This window comes from Olea europaea, unplaced genomic scaffold (assembly GCF_002742605.1).
Source record: "Olea europaea var. sylvestris unplaced genomic scaffold, O_europaea_v1 scaffold1586, whole genome shotgun sequence".
NCBI classification, from domain to species: domain Eukaryota; kingdom Viridiplantae; phylum Streptophyta; class Magnoliopsida; order Lamiales; family Oleaceae; genus Olea; species Olea europaea.
In genome coordinates this window covers 41,729-66,019 of record NW_019233479.1, presented here as the reverse complement: position 1 = coordinate 66,019, position 24,291 = coordinate 41,729, and the positions used below count along the sequence as shown (strand labels likewise).

General features: G+C 30.1%; 1 protein-coding gene and 2 long non-coding RNA genes across 3 annotated transcripts; all 3 read right to left on the bottom strand.

Moving 5' to 3' along the window:
- On the bottom strand, positions 1–5,311 carry LOC111376951 (putative disease resistance protein At1g50180). The gene is made up of 5 exons (XM_022999965.1): positions 5,252–5,311; positions 4,792–4,863; positions 3,450–4,458; positions 2,353–2,496; positions 1–68 (listed from the first exon to the last, which is right to left on the bottom strand). The coding sequence occupies exons 1-5, from the start codon at positions 5,309–5,311 to the stop codon at positions 1–3; spliced, it is 1,353 nt and encodes a 450-aa protein (XP_022855733.1).
- Positions 5,312–11,556: 6,245 nt separating this feature from the next.
- Positions 11,557–14,729, bottom strand: LOC111376956. Its single transcript, XR_002699581.1, has 4 exons — positions 14,712–14,729; positions 12,886–13,079; positions 12,258–12,350; positions 11,557–11,857 (listed from the first exon to the last, which is right to left on the bottom strand). It is a non-coding gene; the product is annotated as an uncharacterized LOC111376956 (long non-coding RNA).
- Positions 14,730–21,901: 7,172 nt separating this feature from the next.
- Positions 21,902–24,005, bottom strand: LOC111376955. The gene is made up of 3 exons (XR_002699580.1): positions 23,699–24,005; positions 23,071–23,163; positions 21,902–22,089 (listed from the first exon to the last, which is right to left on the bottom strand). It is a non-coding gene; the product is annotated as an uncharacterized LOC111376955 (long non-coding RNA).
- Positions 24,006–24,291: the final 286 nt, after the last annotated feature.

The following is a 24,291-nucleotide window of genomic DNA, read 5'->3' as shown; positions in this document are numbered from 1 at the left end:
CTATTTTCTGATGGCTAACGGCAATCCTCTACACTGTCCAACCATCTCCTTTCCAAGTTTCTCCATTTCTGTTCGATTTTTCAGATTTGCAGCAGAATGAGTTCATGAGCACAGTTAATAAACACGAGATATTCTATAAAATATTTATAATCCAATCACTACTTTCTGAACAAACATTCTATATTATGCAATTTCTATTGGAGTTTCGTCGTGCTGTAATATTTTCCAATTGAAAGATATTCTTCTAAAGATTAAGTACTCTTTAACAGTATTGTTTTAATTCCCAAAACATTTAAATCATTTGTACATATGCTTTAAACAATTTATATTGGTTTTTATTTCATGTTTATTTTTCTTTAATGATGAATGGATAGATGAAACTAAATTGAAGACATATTCGAGACTACTGGAAATATTGACAAGCTGAATTTTGGTTCATTTATGACATGACAATTTACCAGTGGTTCCTTATTTGATCCTCATTATTTCCAAATATATATATATTTCTCTTTCTTCTTTTCAATCACACATTCTTCAATAAAATAATATTCAAGCAGATCCAAAACTTTTTCTTATTTTTTAATCACGCTGTTAGTGTTATTGGGTTGCTGTTTTATCTGTGTGATGGTCCAGCCCAACTTACCTGACCCGGTTCAAGCCCAACAGTGAGAAGGATCTGGAATTGGTTGTTAAATAATAAAAGCGTGTTTTATGAATTGAAATAGCAACTTACCCCTGATCTGCGACACGTGGTGCAATATGAACCGTTGGATCTGACTTGTGTGGATCAATTATTATTGTTACTAGGGTTTGAGATTTTTGGAACACACACTTTTTCATTTTTCTCTCTGGGCAGCAGTTTCCTTTATTCTTCGTGTTCTCTCTGTAATTTGGAGATTCTCTCTTTTGATCTGTTTGTAGATCTTTGAGTGAGAGTTAATTTTTGAACTCTTGTGTGAGTTCGTTTATGGACTGAGAGATTTATGGTGTTGTGATTGGAACTTTGTGTTCCGGTGTGTTCTTGACACTTTTGCTGTATTTGGCCGTTTGATTTAGTGGATTCGAGCTTATTCCTTCGTGGATGCTCAACGGGGACTAGGCGATCTAACCAATCGCTGAACCTCGGGGCTTCGGCCGAAAAATCGCTTTGTGTTCTTACTGCTTTAAGTTCAGATTTACTTTTTGATCTTAGTCCTTTGCGATTTTTCGTTGTTTCGAAAACGATCCTTGTTCCAACACACGCGTTTTTTATCAATGTACTATTCCAAAATGTATTATTCTTTAAATATGGGGCTCAAACAGGCTCTTATTTATATTAGTACTCTATGCTATAGAGAAATAACATGATTATATTCTAACTCGGAAAGAGGTACATTAGAACAATTATGTCTAGTTAGTGTAGAAATTAAAAGGCATAAAGAAAAAGTTGATCAAATAATTAAGCACAGAGAACAAGTAAAATGGAAAATCATCATTTGTGTATTAAATGAAAATAGTTTAAAAAATAACACTGGTTCTAAATTATACTGTTATTATACTTGGGCCTATAGAAGATGAGTAGATGTTATGCACCACCATTGGTGCTTAGCACACCAGTCTATGTGACCACTTCATTGTCTAACAGGGTGGGACTCATTTTCATTCATTGGACACTTGACAGGTTTAGTGCCACCTAGATTAGAGCTAAACACTAGTTATGATACATAGCATCATTTGCAGAAGTTTGTCACCAGTTTTATAATTTAGGACCCGTTTGTTTTCCATTAATGTAAGAATGAGAATGAAAAATATAGTCGTTAGGGACCTCATACAAGAGATAGAAATTCAAATATGATGGCTTGATGCGAGGGATAACGGTCATATTTTTCATTTTAATGACTAAATAATGAGAAACAAACGGGGGCTTAGATTGGCAATATGCCAAGATTGCTTGCGACACTTGTTCATAAATACAAGTTAATATTTGACTATCCAGCACAATATGAAGAGGGAAATTTCTGTATAACAGATATTAGTTTGCATACCAATTTAAATTTATTAATTGACAGTTTCCAAATCAACTGGTATAGGATCAACTATTAACATTTGAAGCATGTATGCCTTTCCAGTGGCAATAAAAGCTCATCAGTAAACCATGACCCTCTATTCAACTAAGTTTTACCTGTGATTATCAAGAACATGTTCGAACGACTAAAACAAATGGGGGAACCATTTATCTCATTTTCTTTATCTTGTGTCAAAGACCCGAAACAGACTTTTGAAAGGAAACAACTAAGATAAAATTCCATTTGTAACTTAAATATTTTGCTAATGTTGAAAATTTTGAAATCTCCATGTGTAAAAATCTCTTACCTTGAATACCATCATCAGAACATCGCATCTTGGGTTTAACCATGGCTTCATCCTCTTCGTTTTCACTTAAGCATGAATGGAAGCTCTCTGTACTAGACGTGCTTGATCGTGCATCTTCATCCTCACATTTAAAGACAGGTTTACCTGTATAACCACAACCATCCTGACTTAAATGTATTCATGAATCTGTAAAAGACTTCTAAAGTCTAAGATGGTTTGCATGATTTAAATGTGTACATTTATAAAGAACGCATGTAATGAGATGTAATTATGTAAATGCTAGATAGAAGTAAAAGAAGAAGTCAAGAAACGAAATCTTTTATAGTGGTTTGATCTACAACATTCATCCAAAATTCGCGGCCAACAAGAATTAAGCAATGGACAACGGGTAGATTTAGAGAACCTCCAAAGAATTATTGTAAGGCTGTGAATAGGAATTCAAGAAGTGCTCTGTCATCGAACTGGTGGTTTTCAAATGTCAATTGAATATGTGGTTGAGATTTTAATCTATACCAAACAGAGGCTAAATAAATATATACGATTTATCTACTCATTCGACGTGGTAAATATTATACTTTTATCAAGCAAATACTAAAGGACCAAAGGTTACAAAGATAATTATGAATTATGCACATAAAAGGTTTATGTACAGAACATATAATTTACAATCTATAATCTAAACATTAGTCCTGATTGGTGAAAAAGTTGGATATATTATTCTGTAAAATCATACTGTAGTCTACTCCACGATGCCGTTGGCCCGTTGAAGTGGTGAATTTCGATAATGATACTGGTGCGTTTGGAATCATGGGGGGGCATATGTTGCATTAGGCACTTTTCAGTATTTGGATAAACTGAGTTTGAAGTAATTTAGTAAAGACTCATCTAAAGTGCACTACATGTTCATAATGTTTACAAGTTCAAGTATTTATACCAGATGTAAGCAAAACAGTACTGATCAAACAAGACTATACTATCAATCAAAAGGGTTTAATTCTTTCACTGGTGAAAGTAAGATATTTAAGCAAAGTATTCAGAGTTAGATGATAACACAATCTGAAAGGGGTTTTGATTCTAAAACAAATCAGATCAGATACCTGCAATATTTGTACCAGCAAAAGCTTTCTTCCGAAGGAGCTTCCAACTCTCTTTCTCATTCAAGAATCTTTGTTCATAGAGAAAACATGTTGTATCTGTATCAATGTCTCTTGCGATTTCTTTGTTACGAGTTGTGACAATTACTCTGCTATCCAGCTTCCTGTTGGGAAAGGCAGATCTGAGGCTACGCCAGACATCCTTTTCCCAAATATCATCAAGTACAACCAGACATTTTTTCCTTTTCTGAACTTCGAAAAGCTCCCTGACAAGCTCTGTAATATCTTTTATCGCGTTAATTTGTTCCCTCCTTTCTGGTACAAGTTTATTAAGGATCCTTTGCAGAACATCTCCTGGATGCCATTGACGAGATATGCAAGCCCAGGCGACTGCGTGAAAGTGACTCTGAACATCAGCATGATAATAAACCTTTCTGGCCAACGCAGTCTTTCCTATGCCACCCATGCCGACAATGGAGACGACATGATAACATTTACCAATACCACCATCTTCCTTCACCAATTCTGCTACCAATTTCTCTACATCTTCTTCCAATCCAACAAAATCCTCTTCATGATGAGAATAAGATCTTCTTAGCTGTTGGCGTCTCTCAGAACGAGGACTTGAATTTTCTCCTTGAAATATAGAGCTTATATGACTAACCCGCAAATCCTTTTCCAGATCAGAGATCCTTGTTTCAATATCCAGGATTTTTGGCGAAAGATGGTGTAAGGATTTAACTTCCTTCAAAAGAAAAGCAGATCTTCTAAAAACATTGTGTTCCTTTCTCGATGCAATTTCAACAAAAAATAATTCAAGACAATCTTCTGCATCATAAGCAACTTCCCTGGTGTCTGCAACCCAATTATGGATCCTCTCATCTTCATCTTGTCTGGCATCTGCAATTTTGGATATACACTGCAGACGCCTAAGCTTCGTTCGTATTTGCTCAAGCTGGCCACGAATACCGTGCAATAATTCGACTTCATGAACCAACAATTCACTAAGACTCTGGATTACACAGGATACAACAGATTCAGCCATTGATAATTATGTCCAAGGTAAATAAAGGTAAGTTTCTGCTATAACTGAAGCTACACATTTTAATGTCAGTTTCAGCAATATTATGTTAAACAATTAAATGTTGAATCGAGGACTTCTTTATTGTCGTTAACAGAATAAAAAAATGTGAAGCCCACTGCTGGTTAAAACAGTTGACTCATTCGAACCAACTGGTAAAGAAACATACAGTGGTGTGAAAGAGGAGCATCTATAATTGTAATATTTAGTCAAAAGACTGATAAAAATCACTAGGCTTCTTTGATATTCTTGTAAGGAACCTACCTTCAGTTTTCCACTGTCTTTTAACTGGAACAGATGTGCTGTAGGTTTTTCCAAAGGTGTTAAATTTTGGACCTTATATTATTTGTGGGGAAAGCGTAATTCCTCAATGACCCAAAGAATACGAATGGCAACGACGAGATGGGTCGATTATTTTCACCCTTATCCGTCGATATTTTTGTTACCTTGTCCTGTCCTCATACCCGATTAAAGTGAGATGGGTAGGTTCGGGACGAGGCAAGTTGTCGCCCTATATATTTTTTTTATGTCTTTAGTTACTAAATATTACTTTTTTTTTTTTTTTCAATTCTCATGTTCTTTTGAAAAATGACAAAAAAAAATTAATTTTTTTTTTTTTCAATTCTCATGTTCTTTTGAAAAATGACAAAAAAAAATTAATTTTTATTTTATAAAAAACTTAAATTTGAAGTTAATTTTAAAAGGGGGGTGGCGGGATGGGTACTATGTTTCCCGTACCCTCCCCATACCCCCTTTGAGGCAATGATCTCCACCCCGTCCCCATCCCGTTTACCCGATTAGGGGGCTGTGAGTGTCGAGTTGAACAGATATTTTTGCAATCCCTACTAAAGAACTCGATCTGCCCTTCAAAAATTAATTCTTGGTAGCCAATTACATCCCATTTTGTTTATCAAGAAATGATGCCAAAAACCAACTATATTCAGATCAAATCTCACAAAATCCATCGAATGATACAATTTCAGATTATTAGATTGGTTATTAAAGTCTCGATGACTAATATGTTAGATTATAAATAAAAAGGAATAATAAATAATCTGAAGTCTCAATCCTCTGATTGAGAAATGGAATATACAAAGAATACTGTACATCAGGCATCTCCTGTTGATATTTACTCTTTTTCACTTAAAAATAATAATAATAATAATAAATAAATAAATAAATATATATATATATATCCACCTAAACATTTGTCTTCAAAACTTGAAGAATCTCAACCCTTCTCGCTTTCAAACAAATAAATTAATGAAAAATTGTTAAGAGTCTTCCATTTATTACGCGTTAAGAATTATTGCTCCACCTAACCAACAATGTTCTCCAATATACTCAAAGAATACCAAGTCTTCTGTTCTAGCTCCCTTTTGCCGGTAATGATTATGAGAATTGATTTTTTGATCGTTACAGAGAAAAATAAGTCCCACCTATGAGTGAAGAAGTAAAAAATAACGACTGAAATAGTGAATTAATGGTAAAAAAAAATTGATTTTTTCAGTGAAAAATTGCTACCGAATAGGGGATAATTTATTTTCTCTCTCTTTATATCAACTACACATTTTTCAATAAAATAATAATATACGTAAATCTAAATAAAATTTCTTCTTCTTTAATCAGACATTCTCCAAAAAAAATTACTATTGTTTTCATTATAGGAATAATGGGGCCAAACAGATAGTTATTAATTTCTCTGACAAAAAAAATAAATTAATTAAATATAAAATCAGAAAGTAATTAATTAAGATTGTTATGAACAGGTACGCTAATACGTTATTGCTATCTTTTCAGAAATTGACTCCAAAGGGCATAAAATACGTCATCACTTTGAGTCTTCAACGAATTTTCAATGAATAGTTCAAAGTTAGGTTAAATTCATTAATGACCATTCAATTTTGTATTTAGTGTCATTATGATCATTCAATTTGATTTTATTTCATCATAACTACCTAATTTCATAAAATGTTTCACTATGACCACTTAATTTCATATAACGTTTTATTAAGGTCATCCAACTTCTTTTTACCATTTTCACTAATTTTAAAAGAGGTAAAACTGTAACTTTGCATTATATATAAAATAATTTTTAATAAAACAAAAAAATAAAATAAAAAATTATTTTAAAAATTATAATAAAATAAAAAATTATTTAAAAAATTTACTTAAAAAATAAAATAAAAAAAATTTTTTAAATAAATAAAAAGTTTTTTTGAAAAAATGTTACTTAGAATAGTAAAATAAAATAAAAGGTTAAATTTTTTTTTAAATAGTGTTACTTAGAAAAACAATATAAAATAAAACTTATTTTAAAAAAATGTTTTTAAAATAAAACAAAAACTTATTTTAAAAAATTAGTTAAAAAAGTACAATAAAATAGAAAATTTTTAAAATGAAAAAATTATAATTGTTTTTTTATATTTATTTTATATAAATAATGCAAAGTTACAATTTTACTATTTTTGTGGAAATAGTGAAAAGAAGTTGTGTGATCATAGTAAAATGTTATATGAAATTAAATGATCATGGTGAAATAAAATTAAATTGTGTGATTAGGGTGACACTAACTATAAAGTTGGATGACGATTAGTGAATATAACCCACTTTTTATACATACGTATGTAATATTTCCAATACTAACAGTTTACCTTTAACTGATCATAATTTATTTAATCACTTATAAATAACTTCTTAATTATGCTTGCTTATTTTTAATGTTGATCGATAAAATTATTTATTTAAAAATGTACTATTAAAGGTTTGTTTGAACCAATGTTTTAAAACCCCGCCGGGACTATCAGAAGTGTTAAATGGTCGACAGTTAAAAGTTTCAATCCAAATAGAACCGAGGCCGAATTGGTAGTTAAAGAACTTATTATATAAATACAAAATATACAAAAGAGTAGTAAAATTTAAAACTTTTAATAGTTTTTTAGGTGTATTTTATACTATTTTTATTAATCGTAGTAATTGTGAATTAAATAAGTACAATTATATGTATTACGAGCTTATCAATTTTTTATAAATTAAAGTATAGCAAAGTATACTATTTATTTGATAAAATATATAGCTGAACTGATTGGCTACGTGACGTATAACAAACTATTTAGACCCAATAATGTCAACCCTAAAAATATAAGGCGGTTAAAACATAAAATACAATATCAAAATTTAAGAAATAAGTTTTAAAAATTCAAAAATCAGGTCATAATTAAATTTTATTAATTAAATAGATAATTAAAATATTTTATTAATTAGATTTATTAATGTCGAAATACTATACACTTTATTATCATAGTTATGTGCTAGTTACCATTACTAAACGTCTCGATTACAAATCACAAATTTCGAAGGTTACTATTTATTATCGATCACAAATTATCAAATTAATTGATTACACATTATTTTTCGATCACAAATTTTATAAGTCGTAATTTATTCATCGATCACAAACCACAAATTTTATAAGTCATGGCTTATTTCCTATTAATAAATTATCAAATTAATTGATCGCAACTTAACAAACTGTGAGTTACGACTACAAATTTAATTGCAACTTTACAATTTTTTTTAGATCACATATTATTTATTAGTCATAAATTCACTAATAGTTGGTTTCAACCACTTTCACCCCCACTTTCTGTCATTTTTTTGAAAGCGTCGCTGCAATTTTCTAAAATTGCCACCAATTTCAGATCAACGATATTATAACTGCACCAACGCACACAGCAGTGAGCGAAGTTGGTCTCTGTGAGAGCTAGTGTCGATTTATGAAGAGAGAATGGAGAATATAAAGAGAGGATAGAAGGGAGAAAGAAGGGAGATGATAGAAAGTGAAGACAAATGAAAACGATTTAGGGTTTGGAAGTGAAATTGGGGTGGGTGTGTAGATTAATTTAATTTTATAATATTATTATTTAATATTTAAAAAATCGAATTATCACCTAATTTTTGTACAAAAAAATTTCAAATCTTATTTTTGAAATTAAAAGTTAAAACTTAATTTCAAAAATAATTAACGGTTGAACCGGCTAGGTCGGGGTTGACTCTAATAATATTGGTTTGAATTCCCCTTTTTTCGGAAAATAAAGTTTATAATAGTGATTTTTTTTATCAAAAGTGAGAAATTTTTTTGAATTTATGTGTAAATTTATTTTATTGGACATTCCATGTGATTGAAAATAAATTTGAGAAAAAAATAAATCTTTAAATAATAAGATTTAAAAGGAGGCTTATAAGTAATATTTTAATAATCTATTTGAGATAGTTTTTATGTTCCTACTTTTTATATAAGAATATCTTGGGTCAGCTTTCGTCTAATGAAATAAAATGCTTTTAAAAAATTATTTTAAACAAATTCAAAATTAATTTCATTAATTTGAAAAATAATTTTAATTTTCAAAAATCTTATTAAACGAACCTAAGTTGAATCGAATGGTCGAACCTGCAATTTAGTAAAGTTATATTTAAAAATTAAAAGGAAACCACAATTTATGGATTTCGTCGCAAATTGATCCCAACCTTATTTGTCTTGCCGACAAGTCATTCTCAACTTACTTGTCCTGTGATGACATTTGTTCCTATTCACGATTTCATCGTATCAGCCGAAACAAACATTTGACATAATGAAAGGTGATATTTAGATAAATACAAGATGTAAGTTTATCGTATCTTAAAATAATGTAAACGTTTTATCTTGTATCGACTCAACGTGGCAAGTCTTGTCATTACTTGCAAAACTAGCACATTGGTTAGTCCCTAAATTCATAGATGATCGAGGTGAGTTCAAGAAAAAATTACTTCAATCGATACTGAAACATTTAAAAAGATTTTTTTACAAATGATATCATGAAATGAGTGTGTGAGATTCAAGTATTTAAGGCGTCATATTTGCCTATATTACTAACTGTAATTGTACCGAGTAAGGCTTTGCAAATAAGCGAATCTCAAATTTTTTTACTTAAGTTTTTTTGAGATACGAATTATATCAAGTGATACTGTTGAAATACTTGATTATTTTTTTTTTTATTGAAATTCTAATTGCAAGATTGTAACAATTTGTGACATTTCTTGTTTCTAACTCTCTATAAACCTTTCTTCCATGTTCAACATGGTTTTCTTGTGTTACTTCACATACTTTAATACTTGACCAAATAAATTTCTATTTGTCAATATCAATTCATGTATCTAGCTTAACGCGTTTTGAATATTCAACCTACTATGGCTGAAAATTGTCAACAACACACACTCGTGCGGCGTGCGTGTGCGTATATATATATATATATATATATATATAGACAAAATAGACATTTTATCATAGCGAACATTTTAAAATGTCTTAATAATACTGATTTTACAATATTTATGGAATTTAAGTCCCTCTTTGAGTTCATTATCTAAAAATTTATTATTTTTTCAAACTCATTTTCAACCATACATTCTCCTAATAAAATAATTTTACACATAAACTCAAAATTTATATCAAATTTTAATCATACATTCTCCAAGAGATATTATTACAAAAAATAGAGCTCAGACAGAACCTAAATTTATTTTCAAATTATTTGAAATTGTCAAACAAGAGTGTGTTTACTCAGATTTGTTATGTGCACTATAAAAAAAAATACTTATTCAATTAAAAAATGTGTTATATTTTGTATTACCACAAAAGAAAAATAATAGTTTTGGATGGTTGTCATGATACTCCACATGGTGACATAATAGTATATTTTGTGTCAATAATGTCTTGATATGGTACAATAATGTATTGTCTTGATAATGAAGTTTGTGTCATCGTTATCATTCAAATCAATATGTGGTGTCTATAATAAAGACTTTTATGAATTTTAAACAAATTAATTCCTTTGTTCAATAAATTGCAATCGGATGACAATTTCCATGATGCATTAATTCGTCGGAAAATGTTGTTGTGACAGAAGAATCTAGCTAGATTCTTTGATAGAAGACAGTGTGACAGGATTTGATTGGTGAAAAAACTGATTGTATTTTAAAAAGTTCAATAATAAAATATCATGTACTTTTATTTTAAACATTATGTCATGGACTATGTCACTATAACATGATTGTAATTGATTTCACCATTTCTTTTTTCTTTCTTTCTTTATTTTTTATTTTTATTTTTTGCCATATATTGAAAAGTAAAATATTTTCTTTCACTCTTTCTCAATTTTCTTTTATCCTATCAGACATTTGAAAAATACACATGCACAGACTTTGACAAATTCTATAGGCCGTCTTTCAAATTAGAGGCTTTAGAAAATTATTGATCATCAACCTTGAATAATGGTTTTATAATCAGTCTCCAAAGATGAAAATCGTTGGAACTCGCCTGTTCAATTTCATGAATATAGGTTTCCTTTTCCAACTTGTGTATGTGCTAAAAAATTTGAAACGAAACATGTTTCACTTCGTGTCACATAATCAACTATACGTTTAACAAGGGCAGAGCCAGAAAAAATGTAGAAGTGGACTGCAATTTACAAAGCTTTCAACGAACCCACGTCATAAAAGATGCTCAAAATAAGTAAATTTTTTATTTATATGAGGATGAACAAGTAACAAGTGAAAATATACATAGAAAAAAATTTAATTACTTTTACGCCTAGTCAAACATGCAGCTCTCTTACTATAAAAATAACTATTTAAATAAGTCATTTATTTTTATAGTAATGTTGCTTGTACACCTCAAAGTGTACACACGAGATTACACCCCTCGCTCATGTAGGGGGATCCAGGCACAATTTATTATATGTGGGCCTCCCTTCACGTGACAGTGTAAATCCGTGTGTACAACATTATGTACGTGTAACATCACCATTATTTTTAACTTCAATAAAAAAGTGATTTATTATAAATTTACTTATTTAATTAGAAATGAACCTTTTAAACTTGGTCAAATATGGTCGAATACCTAACTTGGTAATTCATTTTTTGTATAGCACTAATGTAAATGAATGTGCCTTATCCCAAAATAAAAATAAAAATAAAAATCAATAGATGAATGTGTAATTATGCATTTATAGACAAAATAAAGCATCTAGTTCAAGATAGTCACATAATCATGCTATCACTTTGGACTGCAATCAGGCTTGCAGCTTCAGGATTTCAACTACAAACTACCCTCATGTCTACTAACTAAAACATGAATACTATAGGTATTCTTCAAGATATTTTATCTAGTAAAAATTGAAACGTAAACGATTGATTTTCGGTATGATTCTCGGCGAGACATACCACTTTCTTCGCAACATTTGACCTCCACAGCCGCTTTTCCAATTTTAAATTTTCCTCCTCCTTGAAGTGCCTACGAAAAGATCAGTATGACAAGGATGAAAATTTCACTTTGCAAAGTTGTAGTGCAAATTGAATGGAATTTTAGCACGAGTTCAATCATCATATGATGCTATCTCACACTGATTTCAGGCAATTAGCACCAAATGATTGAACCACTTTATATGTCTATCTTGCTTTCATTTTCTGTATTGTGTTATAATTGCTCTCGGGAATATAGGATTAAAGATAAATCCATAACAAACAATATTGTAAATTCTCTTCCAACAATTATTTTGTAAATTAATATATGGTTTTCGTCTTATCCTGAAATGAATACGGAGACATCAATACAATGCACACATGAAAAGACCATCCAAAAGGATGCAAAAGATGCGAAAGTAAGAGGTCAATATTTCGAGTAAGAAACTCACCTTCAAGAATCATGCTTCTCTTGCAAGAAATAATCATCAGCGGAATAATAATCAGCAATTAGCCGATACATATATGACGGGTTATGCCCTCCTCTGCAGATGTTGATGAGGATCAGTGTAAATTAGTGTAAATAACAAAACCTTTATTAGTCCATAAAGCAAACTGTCATAGAGTTCTTTTACTATTTCATCAGTCATGTTTTGACTAAAGAACGAATTTCTCCCAATTTAAAAAGGACAACATAAAATAAATACATCTATCTACAAGCAAAAAATGAGAAGTATAACACCCATATGGCGAAAATGGCATAAAAAAAATGCATTTTGTATAGACTAGTGATATACATAATGTTCGTGCTTGGAGCACAGTTGTAGATAGGATTAGACGGTAAAATTAATTTTATTTTTATTACTTAATATCGTCCAATCTTTTACAATCCTTCCTACCAAATACACTGAATGCATTCCTTTGCAGAGTCGAATAATTAAATGAACAAAAGATTGTTCAAGCCATTAGGAAAATGTTGATGCTACATAATAAATCGCACAAAATGCACAAGGCATGGGAAAGATGAGGTCAAGTAGTTAATATACTGTATTTCAAAGCAGCAATGCAAAGAGGCCTTACACATCAGTGATGAGAAGGCTAACAAGCTCTGGAGGCACATAGTCAAATGCGGGATTTGCAACATGAAGAGGAGAAGCCCCAACTCCAGTACTATAATCCATGCAATTAGAGAATTTCCCAAATTCTAGTAATTCAGAAGGGCTTCTCATTTCATTCAGTGATACCTCTTGATTGTGTGGGTACAATGGGCATAGCTACAAGAAAAATACAACTGTAAGAGTGCATATGCCAATTGATTGCTAAACTAAGCTATCTTACAAGCAATAATTCAATCATATGGTTATTTATAATCCAAGTAGCTAAGAAAACAAACAATAAACTAAGGCCTACTCAATAAATTTGGTGTAGGCTCTGTGAATCATTTTTCTTGGTTCATTGCTAGATCTGCAGGAATATAAAAGGCAACGAGAACCTTAGCCCTACAATAGGCCATGTGCATTTTGTGAATTTTGGTCTAACTCCCCTTCCCCTTTCTGACTTATACCACTACTTGTGTCACTCTTATAGAAGGGGGCTCTTAAGTCCCATGCAATTCATGACCTTAACCATCTCAGTTGTCATTCCCTTAATTATCCTTAGTTGGCACTACTTTCATTTCTTACCTTATCGACCATTTGTCCATTTTAGCATAGTCATTGCTGCTGCGTTCACCTTATGGACATTTTGTATGTTAAAACCTTGGTTCTTCACTGGACTTACAGGCACGTTTGCAAATGGTCCCTAAAGTTTAAAACATCAATAAATAGTCACTTTAGTTTATAAAGTTTACCATGTTAGTCCCTGAAATCAACTTCATCCACAAAAACTAACGACAAGGTTGATTTTGCCCAATTATGCTTATGTCATTTGACCGTGGACATTAACTGTCCAATAAATCAACATGACACCTTTAAAACATAGCACGTGTTCAAACACAATGTCCATGATCGGACAACACAAAATAGATATTATTTACCAAAAATCAACTTTTTTCATATAAAAAATCCTCGAGTTGGACGAATAATGTCTACAGTTATGCCACATAAGCATATAATGAGCCAAATGAGCTTTGTCAATTGTTAGAGTCACGGAATCAATCTAAGTGATTAAGAAGGTAAACATTAGAAAGTTCTATGACTAGATACTGACATTTTAATAATTAGACCATTTGCGAGAAAGTCCATAAATTGAGGGGACAAACCACGTTTCTAACCCACGTTTTGTCCAACATTTTCACATTGATTTTATTCACTTAATCTCTCAATGATTAGTTCTTTATTTCGTTATAGTAGGCAAAATCTCGTTATAAGGAAGATGTAGAAATTAATGAAATTTTCTGGCACGAGATACGTACAAACTCTTCCAATAAACTATTCTATGTAAGCTGCAATGAAGTCAAAAAGAATGTGTGAAACCACCTCCTACAATGATAAAAAGATAAAAAGGGTGCCCCCCAGGGCACTTTTCCACTGGCAAAGGACGGACGCTGTCAAACCTGGCAGAGCAGAGGTCGTGAGTTCGAAACATGGGGCTCTTGGAAGGCAATGATTTATTCTTGGAAGGCAAGGGAACATTTGGAAGGCAAGGATTTATTCTTGGAAGGCAAGTGGGAACTTAGAAGGCAAGGATTATTCTTGGAAGGCAAGGTGCAACTTGGATTGACTTGCTTGGCACTTTGTCAGACCAGGTGGGGAGCGCTCGGACCCTGGCCAGTTGGAGGCACATCCTGCGATTAACCGGACTGTGTGAAGAGGGGCCGGATCACAGACCCAAGGATTAGTCTAGAATAGGACACCTTGTAAAAAAAAAAAAAAAAAAAGATAAAAAGGGTGCTTTGAGTGACATACTTTGTGAATACCAGCAACGTCGATATTTTTGTTACCTTGTCCTGTCCTCATACCCGATTAAAGTGAGACGGGTAAGTTCGGGACGAGCAAGTTGTCGCCCCATACATTTTTTGAATTTTTTTGTTTTTATTTTTTTATGTCTTTAGTTAGTAAATATTATTATTATTATTTTTTTTTTCAATTCTCATGTTCTTTTGAAAAATGATAAAAAAAAATTTAATTTTTATTTTATAAAAAACTTAAATTTGAAGTTAATTTTAAAAGGGGCGGATGGCGGGATAGGGACTATGTTTCCCATACCCTCCCCATACCCCCTTCGAGGCAATGTTCTCCACCCCGTCCCCATCCCGTTTACCCGATTAGGGGGCTGTGAGTGTCGAGTTGAACAGATATTTTTGCAATCCCTACTAAAGAACTCGATCTGCCCTTCAAAAATTAATTCTTGGTAGCCAATTACATCCCATTTTGTTTATCAAGAAATGATGCCAAAAACCAACTATATTCAGATCAAATCTCACAAAATCCATCGAATGATACAATTTCAGATTATTAGATTGGTTATTAAAGTCTCGATGACTAATATGTTAGATTATAAATAAAAAGGAATAATAAATAATCTGAAGTCTCAATCCTCTGATTGAGAAATGGAATATACAAAGAATACTGTACATCAGGCATCTCCTGTTGATATTTACTCTTTTTCACTTAAAAATAATAATAATAATAATAAATAAATAAATAAATATATATATATATATCCACCTAAACATTTGTCTTCAAAACTTGAAGAATCTCAACCCTTCTCGCTTTCAAACAAATAAATTAATGAAAAATTGTTAAGAGTCTTCCATTTATTACGCGTTAAGAATTATTGCTCCACCTAACCAACAATGTTCTCCAATATACTCAAAGAATACCAAGTCTTCTGTTCTAGCTCCCTTTTGCCGGTAATGATTATGAGAATTGATTTTTTGATCGTTACAGAGAAAAATAAGTCCCACCTATGAGTGAAGAAGTAAAAAATGACGGCTGAAATAGTGAAATAATGGTAAAAAAATTGATTTTTTCAGTGAAAAATTGCTACCGAATAGGGGATAATTTATTTTCTCTCTCTTTATATCAACTACACATTTTTCAATAAAATAATAATACACGTAAATCTAAACAAAATTTCTTCCTTTTTAATCAGACATTCTCCAAAAAAATTACTAATCCTTTCATTATAACGTGGAATAATGGGGCCAAACAGATAGTTATTAATTTCTCTGACAAAATAAATTAATTAATTAAATATAAAATCAGAAAGTAATTAATTAAGATTGTTATGAACAGGTACGCTAATACGTTATTGCTATCTTTTCAGAAATTGACTCCAAAGGGCGCAAAATACGTCATCACTTTGAGTCTTCAACGAATTTTCAATGAATAGTTCAAAGTTAGGTTAAATTCATTAATGACCATTCAATTTTGTATTTAGTGTCATTATGGTCATTCAATTTGATTTTATTTCATCATAACTACCTAATTTCATAAAATGTTTCACTATGACCACTTAATTTCATATAACGTTTTATTATGGTCATCCAACTTCTTTTTACCATTTTCACTAATTTTAAAGGAGATAAAATTGTAACTTTGCATTATATATAAAATATTTTTTAATAAAACAAATAAATATAATAAAAATTTATTTTTAAAATTATAATATAATAAAAAATTATTTAAAAAAATTTACTTAAAAAATAAAATAAAAAACTTATTTTATAAAAACATTACTTAAAAAATAAAATAAAAAATATTTTAGAAAAAAAAATGTTTTTAAAATAAATAAAAAGTTTTTTTTTTTTGAAAAAATGTTACTTAGAATGGTAAAACAAAATAAAACGTTAATTTTTTTTTTAAATAGTGTTACTTAGAAAAACAATATAAAATAAAACTTATTTTAAAAAAATGTTTTTAAAATAAAAAAAAAACTTATTTTAAAAAATTAGTCAAAAAAGTAAAATAAAATAGAAAATTTTTAAAATGAAAAAATTATTTTTGTTTTTTTATATTTATTTTATATATATAATGCAAAGTTACAATTTTACCATTTTTGTGGAAATAGTGAAAAGAAATTGTGTGACCATAGTAAAATGTTATATAAAATCTAATGATCATGGTGAAATAAAATTAAATTGGGTGATTAGGGTGACACTAAACATAAGGTTGGATGACCATTAGTGAATATAACCCACTTTTTATACATATATATGTAATATTTCCAGTACTAACGGTTTACCTTTAACTGATCATAATTTATTTAATCACTTAGAAAGAACTTCTTAATTATGCTTGCTTATTTTTAATGTTGATCTATAAAATTATTTATTTAAAAATGTACTATTAAAGGTTTGTTTGAACCAATGTTTTAAAACCCCGGCCAGACTATCGATTCAAAAAAGTTAAATGGTCGACGGTTAAAAGTTTCAATCCAAATAGAACCGAGGCCGAATTGGTAGTTAAAAGGCTTATTATATAAATACAAAATATACAAAAGAGTAGTAAAATTTAAAACTTTTAATAGTTTTTTAGGTGTATTTTATACTATTTTTATTAATCGTGGTAATTGTGAATTAAATAAGTACAATAATATGTATTACGAGCTTATCAATTTTTAATAAATTAAAGTATAGCAAAGTATACTATTTATTTGATAAAATATATAGCTGAACTGATTGGCCACGTTACGTATAACAAACTATTTATAAGGTCAACCCTAAAATTATAAGGTGGTTAAAACATAAAATACAATATCAAAATTTAAGAAATAAGTTTTAAAAATTCAAAAATCAGGTCATAATTAAATTTTATTAATTAAATAGATAATTAAAATATTTTATTAATTAGATTTATTAATGTCGAAATATTATACACTTTATTATCATAGTTATGTGCTAGTTACCATTACTAAACGTCTCGATTACAAATCACAAATTTCGAAGGTCACAATTTATTATCGATCACAAATTATCAAATTAATTGATTACGAATTATTTTTTGATCACAAATTTTATAAGTCGTAATTTATTCATCGATCACAAACCACAAATTTTATAAGTCATAGCTTATTTCCTAATAATAAATTATCAAATTAATTGATCGCAACTTAACAAACTGTGGGTTACAACTACAAATTTAATTGTAATTTTACAATTTTTTTTAGATCACATATTATTTATTAGTCATAAATTCACTAATAGTTGGTTTCAACCACTTTCACCCCCACTTTCTATCATTTTTTTGAAAGCGTCGCTGCAATTTTCTAAAATCGCCACCATTTTCAGATCAACGATATTATAACTACACCAAGGCATACAGCTGTGAGCGAAGTTGGTCTCTGTGAGCGCTAGTGCCGATTTATGAAGAGAGAATGGAGAATATAGAGAGAGGATAGAAGGGAGACGATAGAAAGTGAAGACAAATGAAAACGATTTAGGGTTTGGAAGTAAAATTGCGGTGGGTGTGCAGATTAATTTAATTTTATAATATTATTATTTAATATTTAAAAAATCGAATTATCACCTAATTTTTGTACAAAAAAATTTCAAATCTTATTTTTGAAATTAAAAGTTAAAAAATATGGATGAGTGTAATTTCTACAAAATATAATCCACATCCCTCCAAATTTCTTCCATTTTCTAAAAGTTTTTTATGCACTTATTTTATAGGTAATAGATCTGGCTCCCAGCTCAGTTTCTAATTTTAACGGTTGAACCGGCTAGGTTGGGGTTGACTCTAATAATATTGGTTTGAATTCCCCTTTTTTGGGAAAATAAATTTTATAATAGTGATTTTTTTTATATTAAAAGTGAGAATTTTTTTTGAATTTATGTGTAAATTTATTATGTTGGACATTCCATGTGATTGAAAATAAATTTGAGAAAAAAATAAGTTTTTAAATAATAAGATTGAAAAGGAGGCTTATAAATAATATTTTAATAATCTATTTGAGATAGTTTTTATGTTCCTACTTTTTATATAAGAATATCTTGGGTCAGCTTTCGTCTAATGAAATAAAATGCTTTTAAAAAATTATTTTAAACAAATTCAAAATTAATTTCATTAATTTGAAAAATAATTTTAATTTTCAAAAATCTTATTAAACGAACCTAAGTTGAATCGAATGGTCGAACCTGCAATTTATTAAAGTTATATTTAAAAATAAAAAGGAAACCACAATTTATGGATTTCGTCGCAAATTGATCCCAACCTTATTTGTCTTGCCGACAAGTCATTCTCAACTTACTTGTCCTGTGATGACATTTGTTCCCATTCACGATTTCATCGTATCAGCCAAAACAAACATTTGACATAATGAAAGGTGATATTTAGATAAATACAAGAAGTAAGTTTATCGTTTCTTAGAATAATGTAAACGTTTTATCTTGTATCGACTCAACGTGGCAAGTCTTGTCATTACATGCAAAACTAGCACATTGGTTAGTCCCTAAATTCATAGATGATCAAGGTGAGTTCAAGAAAAAATTACTTCAATTGATACTGAAAAATTTAAAAAGATTTTTTTACAAATGATATCATGAAACGAGTGTGTGAGATTCAAGTATTTAAGGCGTCATATTTGCCTATATTACTAACTGTAATTGTACTGAGTAAGGCTTTGCAAATAAGCGAATCTCAAATTTTTTTACTTAAGTTTTTTTGAGATACGAATTATATGAAGTGATACTGTTGAAATACTTGATTATTATTTTTTTTTATTTATTGAAATTCTAATTGCAAGATTGTAACAATTTGTGACATTTCTTGTTTCTAACTCTCTATAAACCTTTCTTCCATGTTCAACATGGTTTTCTTGTGTTACTTCACATACTTTAATACTTGACCAAATAAATTTCTATTTGTCAATATCAATTCATGTATCTAGCTTAACGCGTTTTGAATATTCAACCTACTATGGCTGAAAATTGTCAACAACACACACTCGTGCGGCGTGCGTGTGCGTATATATATATATATATATATATATATAGACAAAATAGACATTTTATCATAGCGAACATTTTAATATGTCTTAATAATACTGATTTTACAATATTTATGGAATTTAAGTCCCTCTTTGAGTTCATTATCTAAAAATTTATTATTTTTTCAAACTCATTTTCAACCATACATTCTCCTAATAAAATAATTTTACACATAAACTCAAAACTTATATCAAATTTTAATCATACATTCTCCAAGAGATATTATTACAAAAAATAGAGTTCAGACAGAACCTAAATTTATTTTTAAATTATTTGAAATTGTCAAACAAGAGTGTGTTTACTCAGATTTGTTATGTGCACTATAAAAAAAAATACTTATTCAATTAAAAAATGTGTTATATTTTGTATTACCACAAAAGAAAAATAATAGTTTTGGATGGTTGTCATGATACTCCACATGGTGACATAATAGTATATTTTGTGTCAATAATGTCTTGATATGGTACAATAATGTATTGTCTTGATAATGAAGTTTGTGTCATCGTTATCATTCAAATCAATATGTGGTGTCTATAATAAAGACTTTTATGAATTTTAAACAAATTAATTCCTTTGTTCAATAAATTGCAATCGGATGACAATTTCCATGATGCATTAATTCGTCGGAAAATGTTGTTGTGACAGAAGAATCTAGCTAGATTCTTTGATAGAAGACAGTGTGACAGGATTTGATTGGTGAAAAACTGATTGTATTTTAAAGAGTTCAATAATAAAATATCATGTACTTTTATTTTAAACATTATGTCATGGACTATGTCACTATAACATGATTGTAATTGATTTCACCATTTCTTTTTTCTTTCTTTCTTTATTTTTTATTTTTATTTTTATTTTTATTTTTTGCCATATATTGAAAAGTAAAATATTTTCTTTCACTCTTTCTCAATTTTCTTTTATCCTATCAGACATTTGAAAAATACACATGCACAGACTTTGACAAATTCTATAGGCCGTCTTTCAAATTAGAGGCTTTAGAAAATTATTGATCATCAACCTTGAATAATGGTTTTATAATCAGTCTCCAAAGATGAAAATCGTTGGAACTCGCCTGTTCAATTTCATGAATATAGGTTTCCTTTTCCAACTTGTGTATGTGCTAAAAAATTTGAAACGAAACATGTTTCACGTCGTGTCACATAATCAATTATACGTTTAACAAGGGCAGAGCCAGAAAAAATGTAGAAGTGGACTGCAATTTACAAAGCTTTCAACGAACCCACGTCATAAAAGATGCTCAAAATAAGTAAATTTTTTTATTTATATGAGGATAAACAAGTAACAAGTGAAAATATACACAGAAAAAAAATTTAATTACTTTTACGCCTAGTCAAAAATGCAGCTCTCTTACTATAAAAATAATTATTTAAATAAGTCATTTATTTTTATAGTAATGTTGGGTGTACACACGAAATTACACCCCTCTCTCATGGAGGGAGATCCAGGCACAATTTATTGTATTTGGGCCTCCCTTCATGTGAGGGTGTAAATCCGTGTGTACAACATTATGTACATGTAACATCACCATTATTTTTAACTTCAATAAAAAAGTGATTTATTATAAATTTACTTATTTAATTAGAAATGAACCTTTTAAACTTGGTCAAATATAGTATAATACCTAACTTGGTAATGCATTTTTCGTACAGCACTAATGTGAGCTAGATGAATGTGCCTTATCCCAAAATAAAAATAAAAATACAAATCAATAGATGAATGTGTAATTATACAGAGTATCTAACTAAATTTGGACTATTTATCATTGGACTTTGGCTGAAAATTAACTGGGCTAAAGTATAATTTGAGCTAAATTTATACATATATTTTTTTTTCTTCACATTAGGCTTTCATTTGGGCTTGGGCAGGGCTAGACTATAGCCCAGGCTTTCATTAACAAGGAAAGTGACATATAATTTGGGACTGACAGAAAAGGAAAGTAATCCAATATGTAACGTGTGAAGTAGTAATCCAATACGTAACATGTGAAGTATTTGGTGAAGTATAGAAGCTTTGATCTAGAAGAAACAGAACAAAATAACGTCCATTTATAGACAAACTAAAGCATCTAGTTCAAGATAGTCACATAATCATGCTATCAATATGGACTGCAATCAGGCTTGCAGCTTCAGGATTTCAACAACAAACTACCCTCATGTCTACTAACTTAAACATGAGTACTATAGGTATTCTTCAAGATATTTTATCTGGTCGGAAATTGAAACGTAAACGATTGATTTTCGGTATGATTCTCGGCGAGACATACCAGTTTCTTCACAACGTTTGACCTCCACAGCCGCTTTTCCAATTTTTAATTTTCCTCCTCCTTGAAGTGCCTACGAAAAGATCAGTATGACAAGGATGAAAATTTCATTTTGCAAAGTTGTAGTGCAAATTGAATGGAATTTTAGCACGAGTTCAATCATCGTATGATTTAAAATGATTTCAGGAAACTGAACTACTTAGAACTTATTTACTGATAATTGTCAATTAAATATGTTTGATTGGTATGATTTTTTACTTGAAAAATGTTAAAATTTTGGATAATTTGGTATTCGTTTGACTTTGTTTTTCATGAAAATTGTCAATTAAAGGGATAGAATTTGTCACAATTGTTTCCATTATCAAAAAATAAAAATACAAAAATATATATATAAAAATAAAAAATAAAAAAAGGAAAAAGAAGTTGGAAAACCCAATTCCCACCAAAACCAAACGAATTGGAATTTCTTAAAAACCAACAAAATGGCATCATGAGAGGGGGAATTGGAAAACTAATTCCAAGGAATTTTTTGGCTATCAAACAACCATTTTTGGGTGGAAATGGAATTTTTTTTATTATTTTTTATTTTTTTCTTCCATGGAAAAACAAGCCTATCAAACAAGCCCTAATAGATTTTACACTTTTCATCCCATATAAAAGGTCTTAGGACGAGCATTCTTATTGTATTAGAGAGAAAACAAAGAAAAATGCGAGTCCAGATATACATTGTAATCCTCTTCTTATAATGCAGTTCTGCAGCAACCTCGAGTGGACATAGCTCAAGCATTGAGATTGAACCACTTTATATGTTTATCTTGCTTTCATTTTCTGTATTGTGTTATTATTGCTCTCGTGAATATAGGATTAAAGATAAATCCATAACAAACAATATTGTAAATTCTCTTCCAACAATTCTTTTGTAAATTAATATATGGTTTTTTCTTATCCTAAAATGAATACGGAGACATCAATACAATGCACACATGAAAAGACTATCCAAAAGGATGCACAAGATGTGAAAGTAAGAAGTCAATATTTCGAGTAAGAAACTCACCTTCAAGAATCATGCTTCTCTTGCAAGAAATAATCATCAGCGGAATAATAATCAGCAATTAGCCGATACATATATGACGGGTTATGCCCTCCTCTGCAGATGTTGATGAGGATCAGTGTAAATTAGTGTAAATAACAAAACCTTTATTAGTCCATAAAGCAAACTGTCATAGAGTTCTTTTACTATTTCATCAGTCATGTTTTGACTAAAGAACGAATTTCTCCCAATTTAAAAAGGACAACATAAAATAAATACATCTATCTACAAGCAAAAAATGAGAAGTATAACACCCATATGGCGAAAATGGCATAAAAAAAATGCATTTTGTATAGACTAGTGATATACATAATGTTCGTGCTTGGAGCACAGTTGTAGATAGGATTAGACGGTAAAATTAATTTTATTTTTATTACTTAATATCGTCCAATCTTTTACAATCCTTCCTACCAAATACACTGAATGCATTCCTTTGCAGAGTCGAATAATTAAACGAACAAAAGATTGTTCAAGCCATTAGGAAAATGTTGATGCTACATAATAAATCGCACAAAATGCACAAGGCATGGGAAAGATGAGGTCAAGTAGTTAATATACTGTATTTCAAAGCAGCAATGCAAAGAGGCCTTACACATCAGTGATGAGAAGGCTAACAAGCTCTGGAGGCACATAGTCAAATGCGGGATTTGCAACATGAAGAGGAGAAGCCCCAACTCCAGTACTATAATCCATGCAATTAGAGAATTTCCCAAATTCTAGTAATTCAGAAGGGCTTCTCATTTCATTCAGTGATACCTCTTGATTGTGTGGGTACAATGGGCATAGCTACAAGAAAAATACAACTGTAAGAGTGCATATGCCAATTGATTGCTAAACTAAGCTATCTTACAAGCAATAATTCAATCATATGGTTATTTATAATCCAAGTAGCTAAGAAAACAAACAATAAACTAAGGCCTACTCAATAAATTTGGTGTAGGCTCTGTGAATCATTTTTCTTGGTTCATTGCTAGGTCTGCAGGAATATAAAAGGCAACGAGAACCTTAGCCCTACAATAGGCCATGTGCATTTTGTGAATTTTGATCTAACTCCCCTTCCCCTTTCTGACTTATACCACTACTTGTGTCACTCTTATAGAAGGGGGCTCTTAAGTCCCATGCAATTCATGACCTTAACCATCTCAGTTGTCATTCCCTTAATTATCCTTAGTTGGCACTACTTTC